At 39.8% G+C, this 27,187-nt stretch overlaps 1 protein-coding gene across 2 annotated transcripts in view; it reads left to right on the top strand.

Moving 5' to 3' along the window:
• Positions 1 to 392: 392 nt before the first annotated feature.
• The window catches only part of LOC134346848 (activin receptor type-2A-like), a 150,377-nt gene continuing 123,582 nt past the window's right edge, over positions 393 to 27,187 (top strand). For both annotated transcript variants that reach the window (XM_063048599.1, XM_063048598.1), the window contains exon 1: positions 393 to 853. In XM_063048599.1, the coding sequence (XP_062904669.1) occupies positions 799 to 853 (55 nt within the window). In that variant the 5' untranslated portion in view covers positions 393 to 798. The remainder of the gene's footprint in view (positions 854 to 27,187) is intronic.

Here is a 27,187-nt window from a genome sequence, read left to right as displayed (position 1 = left end):
ACGAGTGTAAATCACAGTTCCCCGTGAAGGGATCACGTGAATGTCAATCACATTCACGGCTATCAAGTTCGGTTGAATTTGTCCAGTTAACATGACGACGCGGACACACACACACACACACACACACACACACACACACACACAAAAAGCCCCTCCCCATTATTGCCGGAAGGTGATTGGTCCGCTTCCAATAATAAACGCGCCTTTTGTCGACGATCTCGGGACAAAGCGAACATGTCAATCAGAGTGACGTAAGGCGCAAGCAAGTCATTGAATGGTTTGATGCGAGTGTCAATCAAGACCACGGCCCCTTCTCTGATTGGGAGGCGAGCCTCCCTTCGTTAAAAAAAATCTCCAGGGTGAGTGTAAAGGGGGTGGGGGGAGGAAACAAAAACAAGTCAACGCCATTTTGGACTTAGGCCTACTTTGCTAATTATGAATTCCGGGAGACTTCGAGTACACCATTCCCATGAAAGGAGCTGAGGATTTGTACCGTGGCTTTTCTTCCATCCTTCCTCATCCATTTATACGAATTGCGTTTTTTTTTGTTTTCACGGTGTTTGATCGACGCAACTAATTCTGTTGATTTTTTAAAAAATAACCAAAGTGTGAGCTGCTCAAATTCCTATCTTTTGTGAATGAAGTTGCCCACTGAGGAAGAAAAAGGTGGATCGCAGCCAGTAACTAGTCAGGAGACGTGGTGGAGTCGCAAAGAATTTTCTCTGCTTTGGAAGCGAAACAGCGAACGTTGTTATTTCAATTAGTCTATTTTCTTAAAGCTGTCCAAAAACTCGAACCATGGGAGCTGGTACCAAGCTTGCGTTTGTTGTATTTTTGATATCGTGCTCTTCGGGTAAGTAGTTTGGACTGGTGGAGATTTCATTTTAATTAATTGGTTGCTTATAAATGTTACAAATAAGGGATTTTATCCCTTTTGGTTGCTAATATCAATGTCCTAGTTTTAGTGCAACGTGATTGCTGTTCAATGAGTAAATTCTGTCAAATTGTGGCGTACATGTGCGAGTTTTTGAAGCGCGGTGTTTGTGTGTTTTAATGATATGCATCCTTTATAGCTCAAAATGACTGTTCGTTGCCGGCAAATTTACTAAATGAGCACTGATATTTCGGTTATGCCAAATATATCTGAGAATAGTTGTTCTTATTCACAAAACGGTTCTGTTTTTGGTCATTGCCGTATTATCCATAAGTATACCCATGGTGCTTTTATAACCTGCTAAAGACAAATCTTTTTCCCATCACGCTGTCATCGATCTTCCTGATGGGTCTCATTGCAGAGTGAAGCATTTGATTTTTAATATCCAACATGCATTCTCATTTGATAAGGAACGCATTCGATCAGTTCTGTTTCATTGGTTATCAACATCTTCTTGCTTAATATTGGACTATCTACGTTTATAACCATTTCCTCTCCTTATTGAAACCCTATTCTGAAAAGTTTATATTTTTCCAGCCCCCCCCCGAGTGTAATCATTTTATGATTACTCGAGTTGTAAAATTTGATTGAGAGGAAGTGTTACAAAGCGCTTAGAGCTCCTCCTAGAAACTGCGCTTTTACTAAAACCACATTAAAAATGTTATAATTATTTTAAGTAAGTTAGTCTTCGGTATATTAGATGGTTTCTTCCTTTCATTAAAGGGATTTGTGCTGTTGTTCAAAGAAAGCTTCTCACGACCCGCATTGCAACTGGTCAGAATTAATTCATTGTTAATTTTAATATTTCAATAATTTTGCTTTGTAAATATCGCACTTTTTTCTGCTTAAAACGTGTGCTATGGGCACGATCTGTCGTAGCGTAAACAGTCAAGGTTTTTTGGTGAATTTTATTAGGTCAGTGCTGAATGGCTGCAATGCCCCATTTGTATCAACATGTTTCATGTGTACATTAAATGAAAAAGAAATTGATGAGACGAAAGTCAGTATCAATACGCCGTTTAATGTTATATTCCCGGTACTTTTTTTTTGCTTCTCTGTAGTCCATTTAATCACTATTTGGAAGTACTTTTGAATCCCTAATTGTAAGACGACAGCCACAAATCCTTAAGAATTCCAGTTCCTGGCGTCTGCCAAAGAGATGAAGCCTCTGCAGTGTTTAGGGACGGGTCCACGCTCGGAAGAAAGCGTGGTTAAAACTAATTGTAGATGCTGACAGCGCACAAAATATCGCACGGATGCAATATTACAATATTTTAACTTTTAAAAATGGGCGTATCTGACTGCAAATAGCTATTGAAGATTATTCCATTATTTGCGTGAGATCTAGAACATTTTTTGAAATACAAAGATAAATGTAAAATCAATACAAAACGAGGGGAGCCAAGTTTTTAGCGATCTGGATTTGCTTGCAATTCCAGTAGATTATTTGATTTATGGAAGTAACAGTATCGTGTCCAGGTTGTCAGACCAAAACGATGATGATTTCCACACTTGTAGTTATTGAACTGAACAAAAAAATTACATTGGAAGTTTATGTTAATTATTATCTGTTTCATTTCACTTTTTAATGTTGGAGAACAGTTGTAACTTTTCGAGGTGGCGTATGCATAAATATTGTTTCGATTTAGGCCCTTCTGTTATACCTGGACAGTTTAAATATATAGCTTTTCGCTTGAGTAACGAAAATAGTAGGCCGCAGTTTTGATTTTAACTGAAAATTTGAAACGGAATATTCTGTGTAATTGATAATAAAGTTTGCATTATGTAGGGAGGGAGGGAAAGCAGGTCAGAGACATTTTAGTGTTTATGAAACGGATTCATTGCGTTGCATCATTTAATCTGGTTTACTTCGATAGCACTCTAAATCTGATCGACGAGTTAAGTGTCCGTGATTTACACTTTATGTAGATATTGTTTATCAGTGTTTAAATTGCTGTTAAACTTCTACACTTCTATGCATGTGCATTACATCCAGTTATTTTTAACTTGGTTTAATTGGCGTCTGGTGTTTTCCTGTATAGTGTACCAGTTTTGAAAGATTCTTTGGCTCTGCTCTTGAATGAACATGGAAATTTTAACTAAAGTTAGTCAGGTATATGAATGCAATTATGATATTGTGGTACCTTTGTGCAAATTTTCGTGTGAGTAATTAAAATAAGATCAAACTATATCCATCATGTTTATCTTTGTTAATGAATGTCACTCTGTTTTAAAGCAACTTTAGTTACTGAAACTTCAAACTACACAGTTGAAATGGTGTCAAATTATGGCTCGCCAACTAATGAAAGATGTGTTTGCACACTTTTCTATCTGTTGCAATTTATTGTATTACAAAACTCATAATGTTTTAAACTAAACTGATTAAGTACTTGTTGTTTTGCCTCCGCATCTAATTTGTATGAGTGGGAGAATGAGTAGCGTGTTGTGAAATTCTTATCAATGTAATTACAACAGTTGTCTTAAGAAGTTAGACTAACAGATCTATAACTATCCATGGTAGTAGATACTTGTGTTCATCAAACATTGTTTGCTACTAGTTCCATTGCACATATTAGTAATTTGCCTTTAGGCTTGGCTTTAGTTATGTCCTTGAAAAAGAGCTGTGGTTAGACTATAGTAGATTACCATTAATCAGGGCAGCCACTTATTTCAGACAACTTTAAAGAACAAAAACTAATTGAGAAAATAGCCAGGATTCCCTTTGTTTATTTGGACACTGTGTTGTTTAATTGGGACAGATACTGTTGCTGAAACAGTAGAAACAGTTAGAAAACTAGTGTCAGGCGCATGCCTATGTGGCTAGTGGACACTACGCGGTGCTTAGAGCAAGCAGTTTCTAAGTAGAGATAGTTGCTTGTGTTTCTGTTCAAAAAGCAGTGATTTTTGTCACTGATAGTCAGCAAGAAATGAGCAGTAAGACAATTCAGAACTGTTCTTGCTCACTGCGGTTTCAAGCATTGAAGCTTGGAGGTGCCAGAAACTGCTGGGAGTGAAAATGAAACAATGTCACTAATTCAAGTTAGGAACTACAAAGAATTTGAAGGTATCAACAATCATCTCGAATGTTACAATGAAAATTAAGATTTGGAGGATGCATTCGTTGAAAGCATTATATGAAGAGAGTCCGTACTAGCTGTCTGTGCCTGTTCATTTACAGTTAACCAAAAGAACACTGTAGTGTGCTCACCTTCTATAACTATTATGAATTAATACAATTTTATAGTACTGTAGTAGTATTGGTACTGTTCTAATTTGTTCTATATTTCATTTAATTACTTAGTTTGGTACTCACTTAAATGGTAGGTTGTCTTTTTTTTATATGCTTTTTAAACTATTTCAATGAAACTTTGGCTAATTTGGGCAGCTGCTTAATTGGTCCAAAATTGTACTGGTCCCCATGTGTCCCAATTAACTAGAATCCACTGTATTTAATGTTTACTTGTGAAATCTGAATTCAAATCATCCTAGTAAACTTTTTTGCCCCTGCAGTCTAAGAGAGGTTTCCCAACTGCATTAGTAAAGTAACACACAAAAGTGCTGGAGAAACTCAGCAAGCCAGGTAGCATTTAGGGAAAAAAGTATAGTCCGCTGTACTTTATTCCATAGATGCTGCCTGGCCTGCTGAGTTCCTTCAGCATTTTGTGCGTGTGTTGCTTGGGTTTCTAGCATCTGTAGTTTCTCTCTTGTTTGCATTCATAAAGTATTCAATATAAAATCCAAAAATATCCCATATTTGATATGAAGTCAGAAATAAAAGTATGTAATCCACTGTTATAGAATTGCATGATGAAATTCAAATTATAAACTTTTTTAGAAAAAAACAAAACTTGTAAAAAGTGTAGTCAGTGGAGAATTGCAGTGATCTTGCAGTGCCGCTGTCTGAACTGTGATGGAAACCTATACCAATTCTGTCTGCCTTCCTTTATTGTGGAGAGGTCCTATAATGTGTCAAAGGATTAAAATTGAGAGAGAATCTGTCACTAATTTAGAATGATATATTCACAATTCAGTGGAAGTTCTTAATAAAAATGCACTTCTAAACTTTAAAGGTTGTGGCTTGCAGTTTCAATTTTTTAAATTAAAGATCTAGTTTCTCTTTTTTTATGTATATATTCAATTTTGACACTCTTCTCCAAAATGAGTTTCTTCCTAATCAATACTCATTACTCCAACTAGACATTGCATACAATTCAAATTGTCCATGTGGAGGTTTTTGTGTGGGATACAACTTTTGACATCAGAAATGGCAAACTCTGTCCAGAACAAACGTGCAATATTAATGCAGAACAAGCCGAATTACAACAATGACTGCGCTTCAAAAAATTTGCATATGCTCTGAAACATATTGCAGTGACCGAAGCCCATGAAAGGTACTACTTAAGTGTAAAATAATAGTGATGGCAATTAAAACATTTTGTTGACTGTAAAGGCTCAAGGTTCTAGAATTTCAAAAACCCTTGTCTCTAGTCACAATGTCAAGAAGCTTTGAGAATTTTGTCACAAGACTGTGACTGTATAAGCCTAATTTTTTAGTATTGACTGGTCTTGATTTCAAACTTGCCTTTCTCTCCTGTGTCCTTTCAGGCCCTTTCAGCTAGTCTGTAAGATCCACCTATCGCTTTGAGCTGCTTACGACTGAAATATTGAAGTTGCATCTTTCTATGATTTAGCAGCTTTCTATGATTCTTCTTATGAACTGATATTAGTAGTGCTTGTCTCTCTTAAATCTTGTTGCTGCTGCTTGCATAACTCTTCAGGCCTTCATTCTACTAGCCCATTTTCAAACTGCCATCTCTAGGCCTTGAACATGTAACCTCCAACATTTCCTCTACTACAGCAGTATGGGAACTGCTCCAAAGTAAACCAGTAATGGCATCCTGTATGATTGTGATGAAATTAATTTATCCCTGCACTTTCTAAGACAATATCAATTTCCTCTGGTACAGCAAAATAGGATTTCACTTGTCTATTAGCATGGTTGTCATAGCTGACATCTTTTCACAAGCTGTCATTATTAGCTCTGGTGCCCTAAAGAATTTGACTGTGGTCCGCTTTCTTACGTACACGCACTGTCAGCAGTATTATCCAAAAGTATATTTTTCATGTGTGCTAATGGTACCCAGATTTAACCTTCAATTTTTTCTCATGACCCTTCTGCAATCTTTCCAAATTATCAGACTGCTTGCTAATTAAATTCAGCACAGGATTTTGGACATGTCTTTCAAAGGAACACTGAGTATATTAAAATAGTTTTTTTTTGCCCCCGGAACAAACTTTGTGCCCTAAACACTGACTTGCTCCATCTCAATGAATGCAAAAGAGCCGGTGTGTTCACAACCTTGGTGTTAATTTAACACCAAGTTGTTTCAAAGCTAACACCTGTGCCATCACTAAGAGTATGTTTACCATCAGTATAACGTTGCCTGGTCCTGCTCTGAGTATCTTTTCCTGAATCGCTTTCCATGCCTTTCCCTCTAGCCTTGCTTATTCAAAAATTGCCCCCTTTCTATGCTTTTATAGCTTCATAGCTTCCCTCATTCAAAATCCCAAACCAGTGCTTTCAATCGCACCAAACTCCCCCATCAACTCAATGCCTTGGTTATAAAATGACCATTCCTGTTTTCAGATCAAGTCATTGGCTCTTTGTCACTTTCAGATCTGTAGGTAGCTGTGGTCCTTTAATTTGATTTCTGTTTATAATAGCCAAGTCTTCTGTGCAAAGCTTTTTATGTGTTCCAACATCTTTAGTGGCTTATCACTTTTGTTTTTGTTAGCTAATATTGCTTTGTTCCTTGAACGCCGTATGCATGTTGAACGGTTTGCTCAATAGTTAAATATTGTTGAAAAATGCTATACAAGTACAGATCTATTTTCTCTATTGCCTTTGGTATAAATCCAGCAGAGTAAACAATTGATTGCAATAGAACATTCTAGAAAATCCTCAAGCCCAAAATGATTTGCATTTAAACTACTAACATGCACAGTATATAGGTTAAATTCCCTCCTTCATGAATTTTAGGAATGGAATTTTATGTTTCAGTAGCAACTTGTATTTTAGATAGTCTAAACTGCAAAAGTAAAGGTGGTTTTTTTTTCCCACCCTATTGTGTTACTTGGTGATCTTGTTTCACAACTGTAGGTGAGCATTAGCTCATGGTGGAAGTGGCTAAAGGAGCAAGTATCAAATAATGTTGACCATTTTGTAAATGAAAAAGGAACAGCAGCTGCTAGTAACTGAAAATGTTAGAACTTTCAGCAGGCCAGGTAGGATTTGAGGGAAGAAAAACAATTAAACTTTGAAGTAGAGGAACTTTCTGTTTCTGCAAATGTGTTTTTGGAACATTTTTCTTATGCTGGCAGTTCTTGTTGCATCTACTGAGATATAGAGGAAAAACTTTGTTTTGCATGTAATCCTTGCAGGTAATTTTAAAATGTATACATTGAGGTAATAATGTAGTGGAATGCAGAATGTAGAATGTAGTGCTACAATTAGAGAGAAATTGACATGCAGGTAGACAGTAAAGTGCAAGGACCATATCTAGTTAGATTATGAGGTCAAATGTTCAGAATCAGGTTTATTATCATTGAAATGTCATGAAATTTGATTTGCAGTAGTGTGTGCAAGACACAAAACTTATGATAATTTAAAAATATAATTAGTGCAAAAGAGGAATAACAAAGTAATGTTCATTGGTTCATGGACTGTTCAGAAATCTGACGGTGGAGTGGAAGAAGCGGTTCCTAAAGCATTGAGTGTGGATCCTCAGGTTCCTGTACCTCCTCCCCAGTAGTAGTAGCGAGAAGAAGGTATGTCCCATATGGTGAGGGTCCTTAGTAATGGGTGCCACATTCTTGAGACACTGTCTTTTGAAGATGTCCTCAGTGGAGGGGAGGGTGTTCTCATGATGGAGATGGCAGAATTTATAACCCTCTACAGCATCTTTTGATCCTGCATGTTGGATGTTTCATAGTAGGCAGTGATGTAGCCAATTAGAATACTCTCCACCATACATCTGTAGAAATTTACATGAATCTTTGATGACATACTGAATCTCGTTAAACTGCTCATGAAGTAGAGCTGCTGCTGTGCTACCTTTGTGATTATATCAATGTCTTGGGCCCAAGATGGTCCTCTGTGATGTTGATACCCAGGAACTTGAAGCTGCTCACCTTTTCCACCACAGATCCTTCAAGGAAGACTGTTGTGTGTTCTCCCAACTTCTTGAAATTCAGAATCATATCTTGGGGCTTGCTGATTTTGAGTGTAAGCTTGTGGCAATACCATTTAACCAGCCAGTCTATTTCACTTCTTGTCACCTCTTCTTCAACAACGTTGGTGAATTATACATGGTGTTTGTGCTGTGAGTTTAGAGAATGTAGAGTAGTGGCATAACAATATAACCTTGAAATGTGTCAGTGAGGAGAAGATGCTATTACTGATCTTCAGTGTGCAACAGTCTTATAAAAGTGGGATAGAAGCTGGTCGTACATGCTTTAGGCTTTTGTATCTTCTGCTCAGTGGAAGGGGGAGCAGATAGAATGTATGGCGTGGAAGGAATCTACTGCCCTGAGGTACATTGCATACAAAGCCAAGCTGGGAATTGAATTCCTTCTCAAATATCACTTGAGTGCCGGAAGTTTTCTTCTGGGGTTTTAAGGATTTTTCATGAGATACTTTGTGAAACTTCAGAAAGTTAAGTAAAATACGGATTAAATTCAATACAGAATCATGTCAAGCCTGAATATACCAATTATTGATTATTCTCATGATCAGCGTTAAACAAGTTGAGACACACATGCAACTTTCTATAGTTATGTCATGGACTAGAGTGAAAAAGGGGCGCAACATTAGCCTAATAATGATAAACATAATACTTCCTTTATTTACATCTACCAAATATTTACCGATATTAAGAAAACTTAAGACTCACAGATATTGCTGTTTCAAGGGCAAATAAAAAGTGGATGGAGAAGGATGTCTTTCTACTGTGTTTGCTTCAAGTCAAAATCCAAATTGACCGGTGCAGGGAATGATGTGGGGTGGGGAAGCTTACAAACAGCAAGTGATGTTTGCGCAAAATGAACTACATACAACATGAACGGCACCTCTAGAAGCAGAACACTCTCTGCTTGACATCTGTGATGTCAAACTCAACTACTGAAACTAAATATCAAATCCTCATTTCATTAAGTCTCTGGGAAAAGAATGGATGGTTTCAGAGACTGGTCTAAAAAAAAGTCTTACTATGCCATCTTTAATGTTCTCTCTTCAATTTTCTTAATTTTCCCATCTTCACTCGAAGATTTGTGTGACTAACCCTAATAGTTTTCCCATTTTCTCCGACTCTGGAGATTGGTAATGTACTCTCTCCACCACTTTAGCCAAAAGGTTTTGGCCAAACTCTGGACCTCCCTCCCTTCCTGTCTATTGGTTAGCATTGTTAAAGTGACCTAGCCGAACAGGAGGAGCAGAGCAGGCATCAATATATGATGCTCGTCTGGCTATGTACAGACTGAAGCTTACAATAACTGTAACCTCAGCCATGAAGGTTGTCAGGATTTAGCATGTGAGCTTCAAAGGCCCACTTTAAGGAGCATTGCATTGAAAATCCGACATGTGATGCTAGTTGTCCTTTCCTAAGAATCATCCTCTGTGAAACATGGCCAGGCAGGGTGGGGGGGGGGCGGGTTTGAAAATCCATGTTTGACTTTGATTGGAAAGATAGTTACTCACATAGTTGTCTTTGCAGCATATGGGATCAATTTGAAGCTCTCTACAAGCTCCAGTGAAATTGGTCCCATGGTCAGACCTTAACTGCGTCACTGGTCCCCTGATTGTGAAGAAACAGCAGAGGGCATTGATGAAGCTGAATGAGTCCATTTATTTGATCACTTTGATGCGAATAGCATGTGTGCTCGTGCATGTAAAAATAACAGCCCAATGTTTAGAATTTGCATGACCCTCGTGTTTTCCCTGAATTGATGGACTATGGGCCAAACACCTCCAAACCCACATGCTTAAACGCTGGGTCTGTGTTCAAATGAACCTTATGTTCCTGCTGTCTACCTCGCAACTTGTGATGTGTCACACAAAGGTAGCCTAGGCTACTGATTGTTTGCTTTCCTCCAACAATCCGTAAACCTGCTGCTCTTACAGCTCCTTAGTAAAATGTCGGCCATGATGACATTCTTTTCCATGGTAAAGTCTGATGGGCCAAAAGGTTACGTGATGCTTACCCAAGATGATAAATGAATGAGTTTCCTCAGAAGTGAGTTGTGCCTTCTTAATGTGTCCTCCAACGCATAATAGCCCCTCAGATCCAATAAAGGGACAACATTTGCCTAGGAGACTTTGCTTTGTGAGAAGTTCCTGCTTTGTGATTTCTTTTCATACACCTGTCTTCGAACAAGAAGAATTCTAACCTCTAGCAATTCAGGTACTCTGTGCTGAGAAGTTGCCTACAAATGTGCCGAGCTCTGAAATGACTTAGGTGCCCATCCTTCAGGACGTTAGTCTTAAATGCAATGATAGTGGTCTGATGAGCACCATCGTGGCAGGCTGTGATCCAACCCAGGTCCAGTCATTGGGCATAAGGTGTGTCGTGCTGACTGTTGTGCTGTTCACATACCTTATGTGCACAGATAGTGTCTCTGCCCAGCAACAGGAGAATCTCAGTGGAAGAGTGAAGTAAGGGGATTTTGTCAACGATGTCCTTCAGATGTGAACAACTGTGTGCAGCTTAATGGGTTGGGATTTCATCCCTGTTGTTGGGACTACAATTGAAGTCAATGAGAGTCGGCAGGGGTAAGCAGACCTCCACTTTGTTGACTCCACAACAAATCTATTGGCTTTGTTTCCAGTAACTTCTGAAGTTTCTTTGGAACGTACGGGGAAGTATCTATACCTGATGGATGCTCAGCTTGCTTCCCGCCGTGCTCTGCTGCGGATGTGCTGGAACCAGTAGCCCAAGGTGTTGGCCCTGAATTTACAGCTGTATCTGGGTCTAGTTCTTCCGGTGTGTCAATGGTTTCTTGGCTCAGTTTCCTGGAGACCACCGCTGCTTGCTGCACTGTGTGCCCATCCTTGTTCTGCAAGATATTGTTACTGTTCTCCAGTTCTCCTTGCCACCTGTACAGATTCTCCACCACTATACGGATGATTGTTAAGTCCACAAGTGGACTGACTCTGCCTCAGGGTTTCTCTGGCCAGACTTAGCATCTCACTCAAACTATTGTCCAACAGCGATTTATCACCACAGCCTGGTGCGGCGAGGGAGGGCTGTGCAGTTGGTTCTGTGGTAGCTTCTGTAGAAAGATGAACTACTGATGCATTCTGTGCACTGTTCAGTGCTCTTATTAAGTGGTGAACACCTGTGTATTTTCAAATTGGGTGATTTTAAACACGTCTCACTTTCCACCTTAAATGATGGTTCATTTTTCTTTAGGTTTGAATCTGAAGCAGAGGATGCAAGTTCAGGAGGAGAACTGGGTGAAGATCTGATGTGAAGCATCACAGGAAACTGGTTCTTATCTTTGGTACTTTGATTTCATCCTCTGTTGAGCAGCCATGTCATATTAGAGGGCTTGCACCATTGGTCAGTTCTTCAGTCACCTTCTCAGAGATGACCACCATTGTCTAAGGCTGCTGCTTAATACACCTTTGACTCTGCTAAGGGCAGCCTCAGCTTCGTGCTCCTCCTTGAGTGCATTCAGTGTAGCCTCTGTACGTGCTTTCTCCATTAGCATTTCGATTTCATGCTTGGCATATGATGCTCTTAATTTTTGCCACTTCAGCCTTGGCATAGAGTCCGGCCCTGTAGCTCGGAAGGGTTGGGCAAGGAAGAGGAGGGCAGTTGTGATAGGGGACTCGATAGTAAGGGGGTCAGATAGGCGATTCTGTGGACGCAGTCCAGAGACCCGGATGGTAGTTTGCCTCCCTGGTGCCAGGGTCCGGGATATTTCTGATCGTGTTCAAGATATCCTGAAGTGGGAGGGTGAGGAGCCAGAGGTCGTGGTACATATAGGTACCAATGCCATAGGTAGGAAAAGGGATGAGGTCCTGAAAGGAGAATATAGGGAGCTAGGAAGGGAGTTGAGAAAAAGGACCGCAAAGGTAGTAATCTCGGGATTACTGCCTGTGCCACGCGACAGTGAGAGTAGGAATGCAATGAGGTGGAGGATAAATGCGTAGCTGAGGGATTGGAGCAGGGGGCAGGGATTCAAGTTTTTGGATCATTGGGACCTCTTTTGGCACAGGCGTGACCTGTACAAAAAGGACGGGTTACACTTGAATCCTAGGGGGACCAATATCCTGGCAGGGAGATTAGCGAGGGCTACTGAGGTGACTTTAAACTAGAATGGTTGGGGGGTGGGAATCAAATTAAAGAGGCGGAGGTTAGAGGAGATTAGCGAGATTAGCGAGATTTGAAGATTAGCGAGAGGAGGTTAGTTCACAACAGGGGGATGGGAACGAGCGCAGAGAGACAGAGGGGTGTAAAGTGAGGGTGGAAGCAAAAAGTACTAAGGAGAAAAGTAAAAGTGGCAGGCCGACAAATCCAGGGCAAGCATGAAAAAGGGCCACTTTTCAACATAATTGTATAAGGGCTAAGAGAGTTGTAAAAGAGCGCCTGAAGGCTTTGTGTGTCAATGCAAGGAGCATTCGTAATAAGGTGGATGAATTGAAAGTGCAGATTGTTATTAATGATTATGATATAGTTGGGATCACAGAGACATGGCTCCAGGGTGACCAAGGATGGGAGCTCAACATTCAGGGATATTCAATATTCAGGAGGGATAGACATGAAAGAAAAGGAGGTGGGGTGGCGTTGCTGGTTAAAGATGAGATTAACGCAATAGAAAGGAGGAACATAAGCCGGGAAGATGTGGAATCGATATGGGTAGAGCTGCGTAACACTAAGGGGCAGAAAACGCTGGTGGGAATTGTGTACAGACCACCTAACAGTAGTAGTGAGGTCAGAGATGGTATTAAACAGGAAATTAGAAATGTGTGCAATAAAGGAACAGCAGTTATAATGGGTGACTTCAATCTACATGTAGATTGGGTGAACCAAATTGGTAAAGGTGCTGAGGAAGAGGATTTCTTGGAATGTATGTGGGATGGTTTTTTGAACCAACATGTCGAGGAACCAACTAGAGAGCAGGCTATTCTGGACTGGGTTTTGAGCAATGAGGAAGGGTTAATTAGCAATCTTGTCGTGAGAGGCCCCTTGGGTAAGAGTGACCATAATATGGTGGAATTCTTCATTAAGATGGAGAGTGACATAGTTAATTCAGAAACAAAGGTTTTGAACTTAGAGGGGTAACTTTGAAGGTATGAGACATGAATTAGCTAAGATAGACTGGCAAATGACACTTAAAGGATTGACGGTGGATATGCAATGGCAAGCATTTAAAGATTGCATGGATGAACTACAACAATTGTTCATCCCAGTTTGGCAAAAGAATAAATCAAGGAAGGTAGTGCACCCATGGCTGACAAGAGAAATTAGGGATAGTATCAATTCCAAAGAAGAAGCATACAAATTAGCCAGAAAAAGTGGCTCACCTGAGGACTGGGAGAAATTCAGAGTTCAGCAGAGGAGGACAAAGGACTTAATTAGGAAGGGGAAAAAAGATTATGAGAGAAAACTGGCGGGGAACATAAAAACTGACTGTAAAAGCTTTTATAAATATGTAAAAAGGAAAAGACTGGTAAAGACAAATGTAGGTCCCCTACAGACAGAAACAGGTGAATTGATTATGGGGAGCAAGGACATGGCAGACCAATTGAATAATTACTTTGGTTCTGTCTTCACTAAGGAGGACATAAATAATCTTCCAGAAATAGTAGGGGACAGAGGGTCCAGTGAGATGGAGGAACTGAGCGAAATACATGTTAGTAGGGAAGTGGTGTTAGGTAAATTGAAGGGATTGAAGGCAAATAAATCCCCAGGGCCAGATGGTCTGCATCCCAGAGTGCTTAAGGAAGTAGCCCAAGAAATAGTGGATGCATTAGTGATAATTTTTCAAAACTCGTTAGATTCTGGACTAGTTCCTGAGGATTGGAGGGTGGCTAATGTAACCCCACTTTTTAAAAAAGGAGGGAGAGAGAAACCGGGGAATTATAGACCGGTTAGCCTAACGTCGGTGGTGGGGAAACTGCTGGAGTCAGTTATCAAAGATGTGATAACAGCACATTTGGAAAACGGTGAAATGATCGGACAAAGTCAGCATGGATTTGTGAAAGGAAAATCATGTCTGACGAATCTCATAGAATTTTTTGAGGATGTAACTAGTAGAGTGGATAGGGGAGAACCAGTGGATGTGGTATATTTGGATTTTCAAAAGGCTTTTGACAAGGTCCCACACAGGAGATTAGTGTGCAAACTTAAAGCACACGGTATTGGGGGTAAGGTATTGATGTGGATAGAGAATTGGTTAGCAGACAGGAAGCAAAGAGTGGGAATAAACGGGACCTTTTCAGAATGGCAGGTGGTGACTAGTGGGGTACCGCAAGGCTCAGTACTGGGACCCCAGTTGTTTACAATGTATATTAATGACTTGGATGTGGGAATTAAATGCAGCATCTCCAAGTTTGCGGATGACACGAAGCTGGGTGGCAGTGTTAGCTGTGAGGAGGATGCTAAGAGGATGCAGGGTGACTTGGATAGGTTGGGTGAGTGGGCAAATTCATGGCAGATGCAATTTAATGTGGATAAATGTGAAGTTATCCACTTTGGTGGCAAAAATAGGAAAACAGATTATTATGTGAATGGTGGCCGATTAGGAAAAGGGGAGGTGCAACGAGACCTGGGTGTCATTATACACCAGTCATTGAAAGTGGGCATGCAGGTACAGCAGGCAGTGAAAAAGGCGAATGGTATGCTGGCATTTATAGCGAGAGGATTCGAGTACCGGAGCAGGGAGGTACTACTGCAGTTGTACAAGGCCTTGGTGAGACCACACCTGGAGTATTGTGCGCAGTTTTGGTCCCCTAATCTGAGGAAAGACATCATTGCCATAGAGGGAGTACAAAGAAGGTTCACCAGATTGATTCCTGGGATGGCAGGACTTTCATCTGAAGAAAGACTGGATGAACTGGGCTTGTACTCGTTGGAATTTAGAAGATTGAGGGGGGATCTGATTGAAACGTATAAAATCCTAAATGGATTGGACAGGCTAGATGCAGGAAGATTGTTCCCGTTGTTGGGGAAGTCCAGAACGAGGGGTCACAGTTTGAGGATAAAGGGGAAGCCTTTTAGAACCGAGATTAGGAAAAACTTCTTCACACAGAGAGTGGTGAATCTGTGGAATTCTCTGCCACAGGAAACAGTTGAGGCCAGTTCATTGGCTATATTTAAGAGGGAGTTAGATGTGGCCCTTGTGGCTACGGGGATCAGGGGGTATGGAGGGAAGGCTGGGGCAGGGTTCTGAGTTGGATGATCAGGCATGATCATAATAACTGGCGGTGCAGGCTCGAAGGGCCGAATGGCCTACTCCTGCACCTATTTTCTATGTTTCTATGACGAGTGTGTGCTGCAGCTATGCTATTTGTAATTTTGCTGGAGTGCAACGAAGATGCGATGATGTGCCATATTCTGACCTGACTTCCAGGGTTCAGCAATCATTGAAGCTGATATTGTGGCGTATGGATGGCATGTCTCTAGTCCACGGACAATGCCTTTGAAGATTAATTATCTTTTCACTCTACTGCCCTCAGAGTGCATTGCATACAAAGCTAGGCAGGGAGTTAAACACCTTTTCAAAAATCACCCAAGCCAAAAGCTTTCTTCAGGGTTTCTAATGAGAAAACTTGTGAAACTTGTGAAAAGGTTAAGTAAAATACATGTTAAATTCAATACAGAAACATTGCATGAGTTAATATACTAATATTTTTGATTATCATCATGATCAGTGTTAAGCTAATATGTGCACCTTACTATAGCTATGCCATGGACTGGAGTGAATTCTTGCCACAACGATAGCTTAACAGTGATGAATAATAAACTTCCTTCAAAGTATATCTACTGAATGTTTACCAAAATTAAGAAAGCTGTAAGTTGCACATATGTTGCTGTTTCAAGGGCAAATAAAAAGTGCATGTAGATAGATGTCTTTCAAGTTGAAATCCAAATTAACCTATGTGGATAGCTTACGAACCGGAAGTGATGTTGGTACAAAACAAACTGCATATAAAACAAACAGTACCTTTAGAGGCAGAATGAGGGATCTTTGATATTTTTGGCTACCTTTCTGTGGCAGTGGGAAGTGTAAACAGAGTCCATGGAGGGATGGCTGGTTTTCATAACACAACATATGATCCAGATTATTTAGCCGTCAAAATATATTTGACATAAATAGGTATATGAGTTGAATTTAATTAATTACAAACCAGCACCATCAAAATCTGTTTTCTTAAGCTCATTTAGTGAATACTGTCACGAGTACGGCTTCATGGGATATTGAGAACGGGAAACTATTCGAATGTATAGTTTGAAGTGAGCTCTTTTTTAAAAAAAAGGTTCTTGTTATCATTCAGTTACAGATGTGACATCTGTATAAATTTCTGCTTTATTGCAAACAAAGTGTAATTTATTAGTTTAAAATTTTCTACATTTTAAATGTATTTCTGTGCATTTTCGTTAACTTGGCATGTTCTTATTCAAGACAGGAGTGAGAATATATGGCGTTGGTAAAATACCAAATGTCTTGCCTATGGTTGATTTCTTCCTGTATATATTTAAAAGAATGTCATTGTGCTACAAGAAAGCCACATATTTTAGAAAGTATAATTGATAATTACTTTAAGATTTCCTTTGGAGAAAAAACATATGAACTGCTTTTAAATATAATTTTGATCCAGTTTGCAGTGTTTTTGGGAAGAATTAATATTTGGGGAAAATTGTACCACTTGGGTATTAATCAAACTAAATTTACAATTTTGATTTATTTTTGTTTGGTATATCTGTATAATGTCTTCAGTTAGAACTTGATATCCTCACTATTTAGAACTTTCATTTGGCAGTGTCTTAGTGTTAGTGAAGACTGGGATACTTTATGTTGAATCTATTTTGATAAGTGTGAGGTGTTACACTTTGGAAAATTAAATCCAGGTTGGACTTTAACATGGAACTGCAGGGTCCTAGGGATTGTTGTAGAATAGAGGAAATCTGGTGAACAAGTACATGATTCCCTGAAAGTAAAGTCACAGGTAGACTTTGTGGTGAAGAAGGCCTTCAAAGTCAGGGCATTGAGTATTGAAGTTGGGAGGTAATCATGTGGTTGTACAGGACATTGGCGAGGCTGCACTTGAAGTATTGTGTTTAGGTTTGGTCACACTGCGAAAGGAAAGATGTTGTTTAAACTGGAAAGAATGGAGCAAAGATTTACAGGGATACTGCCAGGACTTGAGACACTAGGTTATATTATAGGGAGAAGTTGGACAGGCTAGGACTTTATTCCTTCAGTGTAGGGTACTGGGAGGTGATTTCATACAGATGTATAAATTCACGAGGAGCATAGGTAAGGTAACATAGAAACATAGAAAACCTACAGCACAATACTGGCCCTCAGTGCACAAAGATGTGCCGAACATGTCCTTACCTTAGAAATTACCTAAGGTTACCCATAGCCCTCTACTTTTCTGAGCTCCATGTACCTGTCCAGGAATCTCTTAAAAGACCCTATCATATCCACCTCCACCACCGCTGCTGGCAGCCCATTCCACGCATTCACCACTGTCTGCGTTTTGGGGAAAAAAAACAAAGCAATAACAATAAAAAAACGAACTTACCCTTGACATCTCCTCTGTACCTACTTACAAGCACCTTAAAACTGTGCCCCCTTGTGCTAGCCATTTCAGCCCTGGGAAAAAGCCTCTGACTATCCACACGATCAATGCCTCTCATCATCTTATATACCTCTATCAAGTCACCTCTCATCCTCTGTCACTCCAAGGAAAAAAGGCAGAGCTCATTCAACCTGTTCTCACAAGGCATGCTCCCCAATCCAGGCAACATCCTTGTAAATCTCCTCTGCACCCTTTCTATGGTTTCCACCTCCTTCCTGTAGTCAGGCAACCAGAACTTAACACAGTACTCCAAGTGGGGTCTGACCAGGGTCCTCTGTAGCTGCAGCATTAGCTCTTGGCTCCTAAACTCAGTCCTACAGTTGATGAAGGCCAATGCACTGTATACTTCCTTAACCTCAGAATCAACCTGCGCAGCAGCTTTGAGTGTCCAAAGGACTTGGACCCCAAGATCCCTCTGATCCTCACACTGCCAAGAGTCTTACCATTATTACTGTATTCTATCATATTTGACCTACCAGAATGAACCACCTCACACTTATCTGGGTTGAACTCCATCTGCCACTTCTCAGCTCAGTTTTGCATCCTATCAATGTCCCGCTGTAACCTCTGACAGCCCTCCACACTATCCACAACACCCCCAACCTTTGCGTCATCAGCAAATTTATTAACCCATCCCTCCACTTCTTCATCCAGATTATTTTTAAAAATCATGAAGAGTAGGGGTCCCAGAACAGATCCTTGAGGCACACCACTGCTGACCAACCTCCATGCAGAATATGACCTGTCTACAACCACTCTTTGCCTTCTGTGGGCAAGCCAGTTCTGGATCCACAAAGCAATGTCCCCCTGGATTCCATACCTCCTTACTTTCTCAGTAAGCCTTGCATGGGGTACCTTATCAAATGCCTTGCTGAAATCCATATACACTACATCTACTGCTCTACCTTCATCAATTTGTTTAGTCACATCCTCAAGTTTAGTTAAATTCAATCAGGCTGATAAGGCACGACATGCCTTTGACAAAGCTATGCTGACTATTCCTCATCATATTATGCCTCTCGAAATGTTCATAAATCCTGCCTCTCCGGATCTCTTCCATCAACTTACCAACCACTGAAATAAGACTCTCTGGTCTATAATTTCCTGGGCCATCTCTATTCCCATTCTTGAATAATGAAACGACATCCTCAATGCTCCAATCCTCTGGAACCTCTCCTGTCCCCACTGATGATGCAAAGATCATTGCCAGAGGCTCAGCAGTCTCCTCCCTCACCTCCCACAGTAGCCTGGGGTACATCTCGTCTGGTCCCAGTGATTTATCCAACTTGATGCTTTCCAAAAGCTCCAACGCATCCTCTTTCTTAATATGTACATGCTCAAGCTTTTTAGTCCACTGTGAAACATCCCTACAATTGCCAAGTTCCTTTTCTGTAGTGAATACTGAAGTATTCATTAAGTACCTCTGCTATCTCCTCTGGTTCCATACATACTTTTCCACTGTCACACTTGATTGGTCCTATTCTCTCACGTCTTATCCTCTTGCTCTTCACATAATTGTAGAATGCCTTGGGGTTTTCCTAAATCCTGTTCACCACAGTCATCTCATGATGACCGTTCTGGCTCTTCTAATTTCTTTCTTAAGCTCCTTCCTGCTAGCCTGATAATCTTCTAGATCTCAATCGTGACCTAGTTTTTTTGAACCTTTCGTAAGCTCTTCTTTTCTTGACTAGACTTACAACAGCCTTTGTACGCCACGATTCCTGTACCCTACCATCCTTTCCCTGTCTCGTTGGAACATACCTTGTTGGAACTCCACGCAGATATCCTCTGAACATTTGCCACATTTCTTCTGTACATTTCCCTGAGAACTCCTGTTTCTAATTTATGCTTCCAAGTTCCTGCCTGATTGCCTCATATCTCCCTTTACGCCAATTAAACGCTTTCCTAACTTGTCTGTTCCTATCCCTCTCCAATGCTATGGTAAAGGAGAAAGAATTGGGATCAGAAAGGTGAATGTATTCGGTCTTTATCCTATAGTTAGTGTGTCAAGAACTAGATGGCTTTGTTTTAAGGTGAGGGTGGATAGGCTTAAGAGGATCTTGAAGTGCAACTTTTTTTGCACGCATGTAGAATCAGCTGCCAGCAGGAGTGGTTGAGGCAGGTACAGTGACAACTTTTAAAAGACAGTTGGACAGACACATGGATTGGAAAGGTTTAGAAGGTTATAGGCCAAATGCTGGCAAATGGGACTAGTTTAGATGGGGCTTCTTAGTCAGCTTGGATTATTTGAACTGAAGTGTCTGTTTCTATGCTGTATGACTATATCTCTCTCTCATTTTAGGTAGAACCATGTGTCTTTTCTGACTAGTTACAATGCATTTGCCACTATATAGTCTTGAGTACTTCAGGCTCTTCAGTAGGCTGGAATAGTATTCTATTTCAGTGGTGACTTGTTCTGGGTGGCAGTTGAAGGCATTGGGTGTGGAAAGAGGTGTTTTGAGCAAATCAAATATTAACACATTGCTGGAGGAGACTGGGAGTGTGGGAAAGAATTCTGTACATTATCAGTTCTCAGAAATCACCAAACCAGCAATGCTCTCTTTTCAAAAAGCAAGAAAGAATGCAAAGTATTCCCCATTTAGGTGGCATATGTGAAGAGAGAATTTATTTTTCTTTGTCCAGAGGTGCTGCTTCAATGCTGGGCTTTTCTCAATATGTTCTTTCTTTTCTATTTTTCCTTTTATCCTGTATGTTACAGATAGAACAGGGCCAACTTGTCCAAACCTGTTTATGGGTAGTTACAGCTATAACTGCCCCTACATATCTCCATCTCTTCTGAGAGATCGGTGATTTGCTGGAGTCCAGCAGCAGCCTCTGGCTGTTTGCCAGCAATGATTGTACCTTGATTCACAGCTATGAACTGAGTTTCCTAACCCTCTCATCAGTGGTTAGCCTCCTCCAGGAGTTTTGGCAACAGTAAGATCATTTAGTGCACTTGTGTTGCTTAGTGGAGAGAGATCTCAGACTGAGTACTGATAAGGAAACAAGTTCTGCATCTCAGTCTGATGCTGGGTGTCATAATGTTCTGATATTAGAACTGTTTGCAGGCAAGTCTAGTCAAGTTTATCGTCAAGTATGCCGTCTGACAAGACAATGTTTCTCCGAACTGGGGTGTAAAGCACTGTAGTATACATAACACATAATAACTTGTGAAAGTAAGGATGAAATCTACATATGGATTACACATAAATAAACAAATTGAAGTGCATAAATTAAATATTGCAAAGTACAGAACAGATTAACAAATGACGCCTTGAATGCGATCTGGCAGGGAGTTCAGAAGCTTAATGGCCTGAGGGAAGAAACTGTTTCTCATCCAGACTGTTCTTGCTTTTATGCATTGTAGTCTCCTGCCTGATGATAGAAAGTCAGAGGTTGCTGGATGGATGGGTGGGATCCTTAATACTAAGGGCGCTGCATACACGACTCTCATAGTTCCCTCTAAGCTGTGCGCCTGTGCATGCGCGCATGTGTTTTTCAACCAGCGCACAAAGGAAATTAATGTGCGCACAAAAGGTTAGTTACCTAAAATAATATAGTAGTCAATAATTATACTTATTGAAAATAATCTTTTAGCTAACTGTTTCTGTTAACTAGTTAGTCAGTTTTTCAAATACCACAATGCACGTCAGTAATTTATGTCACCTTACCTATCCTGTTCTGGTTTGTACAGCTGTATCACGGCGGCTGCCATGTTTGACAGACAGTGTTCCTATCGTAAAGTTTTACAAAGATCTGTTTCAAATCCTGTAGATAGCTTACTAAATTTTTATTGGAAAAAATATTGATTCACTATGTCGAATTCAAAAGAAGTGAAGGGCGTGAAGCGCAAAAGAACTGCAAATTTGTTTGAAGTTGAATGGCTTAACAAAATAGTAGAAATTGTTACACCGAAAGCTCATGAGGTCATGAACGTTCAACTATGAGAAATATTTATGTATGATTCGGAAACTGGAGTTATCTGTTTGTATTGTTATGATGCGAAAGTTGCTGGAGAATTTGCTAGTGGAAAGAAGTGGGATGATATTTGGAACCTTGACTTTTTGAAGCATCACTTGGCAAGTAAATCATATTTGGACGGTGTGCAAAAGCTCAGGCGACAGAACCCACCATTACCCGTTACAGGAGTGGGACGCATGTTACGGTTGAGTGCAGATGAGAGAGAGCAAAAGCTGTCAAACCCAGAGGAGATCAAAGTTGAGGTACAAGAATGGTCAGCTTTTGATTTCTCCACATTTGCAGATTGTGACTTCACATTTGGCGATGAACAAGTTAATGCCTTATGTCTAAAATATCATGATTTTCTAGCTGAAAATATTGTAATAGTTAGACAGTTTAATGATTTCAAATTTTCCGTGCAAGAAAAAATTAAATCCAAACCGATTTCAAACTTTGCTCAAATGGTGGCATTTGTACTTCAAAATGAACAGTTTTGCGACCTTGCACAGTTGGTGGACATTGGGAGGACCTTACATCTAGTGCGGACTGTGAACGAGGTTTTAGTCTAATGAATCAACTCAAAAACAAGCTGAGAAACTGTTTAGGTGAATGTCATTTGGATATGTTAATGAGAATGAAAAGCTATCAATGAGATGGAAGTTCTATTGGTCGAGATGGCATTTACCCATTCTTTGTAAACTCTAAAGACAGGAGAGAGGAAAAAATAACTGAGTGACTTAAATATGATTTAAAAAATTAAATATCTCCAATCTGATGGCATAAACATTGACTTTAACTTCTGTTAATGCCCCTCCTCCCCTTTGTACCCCATCCCTTATTTATTTATTCATTATTTTTTTTTCTCTTTTCTCCCTCTGTCCCCCTCACTATAACTCCTTGCCCATTCTCTGAGCTCCCCCCCCCTTTTTCCCTAGGCCTCTGTCCCATGATCCTCTCCTTTCTCCAGCCTCGTATCCCTTTTGCCAATCAACTTTCCAGCTCTTAGCTCCATCCCTCCCCCTCCTGTCTTCTCCTATCATTTTGGATCTCCCTCTCCCCCTCCCCCTCCCACTTTCAAATCTCTTACTAGCTCTTCTTTCAGTTAGTCCTGACGAAGGGTCTTTGCCAGAAACGTCGACTGTACCTCTTCCTAGAGATGCTGCCTGGCCTGCTGCGTTCACCAGCATTTTTGTGTGTGTGACTTAAATATGTATGTTATTTTGTTGTTCAGTGCAGTTTTATTTTGTAAACCTACATAAACTGTCCCATGTGTGCATTCAGTGCGTACATGCTTTTGTGACAGGAAAAAAATTTGCACAACATAAGATTTTTGCGCACACTGACTACTAAAAATTAGAGGGAACATTGACGGCACTCCTGATAAGTGGCCCTGATGGATGGTAGGGAGACCTCTATGATTCTCTCAGCTGTTCTCATAGTCCTTTGTGGAAACTTCCGATGTGATGCTCGACTGTTCCCTGGCTACCAGATGAAGATGCAACCAGGACACTCTCAATGGTCTTCCTGTAAAATACAGTTAAGGTGGAGGGGGGGGGGGTGGTTGTAGGGAATGGTAGTATGGGGTAGTTTAGCCAAAAGGTTTATTCTCAGTAAATTTTGGCAGAGAAAATTAAGCAGAAGGATTAGTTGCAGCAAGAACAATGCATTCACAAATTAAATGAGGAAATAAAACTGTATCTTCTTGAAAAAGACGGTGTTTGGTGTTTAGCAAACTAGCATTAATGCTCCCCCCCCCCTGCCCCAAACAATTGAGTGCCTTAGTAGTTGAAAACCACTTTGCATGTTTTATATTGAGAGGTCTGTGTTCACAGCAGGAAGTGGTATAGGCTTGGGGTTATTGATGTAATTTTGAGAAGCCCTATTAGAAGGCCTGTTATAAATGTTATGAATTTGTTTCTGGTTGGAATGAAATATAAATATCAGCTCATACATTTGTTTTGGTATGTATTTAAAACAAAAAAAATTATAGTAAGCATCTGCTTTATGGGTTTATTTTCATTAAGTGCTTTTAAATGCTATTCAAGAATCATAATGCTTTAGTGATAGTGTAATATTTAGAAACAAGGTTAAATATTTCTGAACTGCATTATATAATCATTATAAGCAACAGAATTCCACTGATTAAGAACTGTGATAGCATTCTGTTTTTAGTTAAAATTATTTGACAGAGGCTTGACAGAGTATTGCTGGCCATTATTGTTCACCATAAACAGTAGAAGGGAGAGGCAAGTATTAGTTGACAGACATGTGTTGATTACTAAAGGACTATATTCAAAGTAGAACAATGTTAGCTCTTACTTAAGCAACCAACAGTGTTGGTTATGCACTCTGAAAGCAGTCCTCTGACCCAGCTCATCCAGACTAACCAAGCTGTCTGTTTTAGGTTGAGTCCCTGATGAAGGTTCTCAGCGCAAAACATTGACTGTTGGCCTGTTGAGTTCCTGCAGCATTTTGTGTGTTTTGCCTTGAATTTCAAGCGTCTACTGATTTTCTCGTGTTTGTCTGTCTAAGTTAATCCCATTTGCCTGGGTTTCAACCAATTCCATCTAAACCTTTCCAATCCAAGTACCTGACTGAATGTTCTTTGCCATATTGTACCTCCTTTTATGACCTCCTGTGACTGCTCTTTCCACATGTCTACCAACCTCCCTGTAGGGAAAAAAAATTGCAGCTGCAGTCCCCATACAGTTTTCTGTAATGCTGTCCTCTGCTTTACAATGTATCCATTATATCTTTGATACTTTAAATTGTTTTATGTTAAAGATTATTTCAGAACAGTTAGTTTTGTAGTTTTCCCTACACTCTAAGTTATTTATAAAGCTTGTTGGATGCTATGCAGCATTCCCCTTCCATATGAATGGTCAGGCAGTGTGGTTACATTTGTACTGAATCAGAGTGGGGGGGGTAGTGGGGCAACATAAATATTATTTCTTCCCCCACCCCCATTTTATATTTGTAATATCAACCCAATATCTGATCATTGCACAATATCTTACCAGTTCACCCTTTATCTGGTGTAATGTGGGAGTTTGGCATTTGTAAATCGTGATACAAATAGGAGCAAAATTGCAATGCGATCCATTTGAAAAGCATTTAATTGGATTTGTTTTATGTCATTAGTGCAAAAAAAGGTATAATCTAAGTTTAGCACACTGCCTGGTTATTTTTCAACTACTAATACTAAGAGATGAGCTTGAACACTGAAATTTCACATTAATCTGCAGAAATTGCTTTGAAAATCTATTGTAATATGTTGTATTGCATAATGTAGTTTCAGCTTGGTTATTGAGCACGTTACATTCTCCAAAATGATACTGGAACAATGTTAAAGGAGCACCTGGGCCGATGTTGTAAACTAGCATATTTGATTAACTTGTACCTGTTATATCTGACAAGTTCTAATAACTGGGTTTTGCTGTAGTTAAATGTGATTTTAAAAAAAATAGGAAATGTTTATTCCACCTAAAAAGATGAATTGTTGACTCTGGGAGTGTAAGCTGTTTGATCCCATTTCATGTCAGCTTAGTTTATTCCAGCAGGCCAAGCAGCATCTGTAGGAAGAGGTGTAGTTGACGTTTCAGGCCGAGACCCTTCGTCAGGACGAAGGGTCCTGACGAAGGGTCTCGGCCTGAAACGTCGACTGCACCTCTTCCTACAGATGCTGCTTGGCCTGCTGCGTTCACCAGCAACTTTGATGTGTGTTGCTTGAATTTCCAGCATCTGCAGAATTCCTGTTGTTTTAGTTTATTCCATGTAGTTTTAATTCTCAATTTCAAAGATCTCAGTTAAAATATATGCTTGGAGACTAAAAAGATACTGGGTAATGAAATCTGAAGTAACAAACAATCTGCTGGAGGGACCCAGAGCTTCAAACAGCATCTGTGGGAGGAAGAGAATTGTCTTTGTTTTAGGCCAAACTCCTACATTGGGATCTTAAATATTGCACAAATATGTACCTGAGGCAGAAATTTGTATAACATTTAAATAGTACTAAATGAGCACTTGAAGAGTGGCATAGAAGGTTATATTGGGGAAATGAGATTAATATAAGGGAGTGGCCTGTATGGACAAGATGGGCCAAGGAATCTATTTCTGTGCTATGTTACTTTATGACTGTATGTTTCAAATGAAAGCATACAATGAGAAATGTGGAATTATAGTATGGTTAGGGCACAGAACCAGGCTATTTGGTTGCGCCTGCTTTTTTTTCCTGAGTGATTCAGCAGTTTTACCCATGCCCCTATCTCCATAAGCTTGTAAATCATTCTTCACTGTATGTTGGTCCACTTTCACAAGGGAGCCTGGCACCACACAACTTCAGATTACAACATGTGGTTAAATTTTAAAATCTTCAGGATGCTTTTAATTCTCTTTACAGCTTTGTCTTCCATGCAGTGATTCCTCAACCAAAGGGACAGCCTCCCAATATCTAATTTTCCGCACCCCTCATCAACTTTGTATGCTTTTTATTTGAAATCCCCACTCCCACTGTTTTCTCTTTAGCCATTCTTAATTTATCCATGTGATTATAGTTGTTTATTTCAGGAACCATTTTCTTGTAACTTTTTTGGATGCTCTAATGCCTTTACATACATCCTGTACGTGGTAACTTGGGGGGGGTGAGTAAAAGCTCCATTTGAGGCCAGCCAGTGTTTTATAAGAGATGAATAAAGCTTTTCTGCATTCATACTTTGTGATAACGTTTAGAACTGTTTCCTCTATCTGTTCTACTATTTTCAATGATTTGTGTCCCCAAATCTCAAGCCTTTCTGCTTTAATGTTCCTTTTAGAATAGTACCCTTTATTCTATATTGCCTGTCTTCATTTTTGCCACCAAAATGTACATCGTCTAATTTCTCCACATTGAACTTCATCTACTTCACAGTGCATTGCATTTACTTTGTTAACACTGTACATAGATTTTAATCTATTTAGTTCTATCTTGTTGCAGAGAACTTCCTCCCTTGACATTTGTTTCTGTGTTCAATTTGCTGCCAAAATAGTTATTCCCAAAATATCATGAACAGACTTGACTGTTTCACAGCTAGTCATCATTCTTTGACATCTGGAAATTTTAGTCCATAATACATTTTGCCCAAATTTTACTGAACCAGCATCTGTGATCTTGCTGGTGAATGGTAGTTCTAATGCTTCTGCATACCAAATTTAAAACTCCTTTATATTTGTGTTGAAATTGAACTTATTCCAAAATCACTTTTAAGGACTCTACAACTTGTGTTCTCAATATTTATTGCTTTTTTTTGTATTTGTATAGTTTCTTGCCTTTTACACATTGGTTTTGTCCATTTTTGTCATGTGTTTTTCATTGATTCTATTGCGTTTCTTTGCATCTAATGTGAATGCCTGCAAGAAAATGAATCTCATGGTTGTATATGGTGACA

Source organism: Mobula hypostoma, chromosome 5 (genome assembly GCF_963921235.1).
Source record: "Mobula hypostoma chromosome 5, sMobHyp1.1, whole genome shotgun sequence".
In the NCBI taxonomy this organism is placed as follows: domain Eukaryota; kingdom Metazoa; phylum Chordata; class Chondrichthyes; order Myliobatiformes; family Myliobatidae; genus Mobula; species Mobula hypostoma.
The sequence above is the reverse complement of the archived record's forward strand: the minus strand, read 5'-3'. Positions and strand labels throughout refer to the sequence as shown.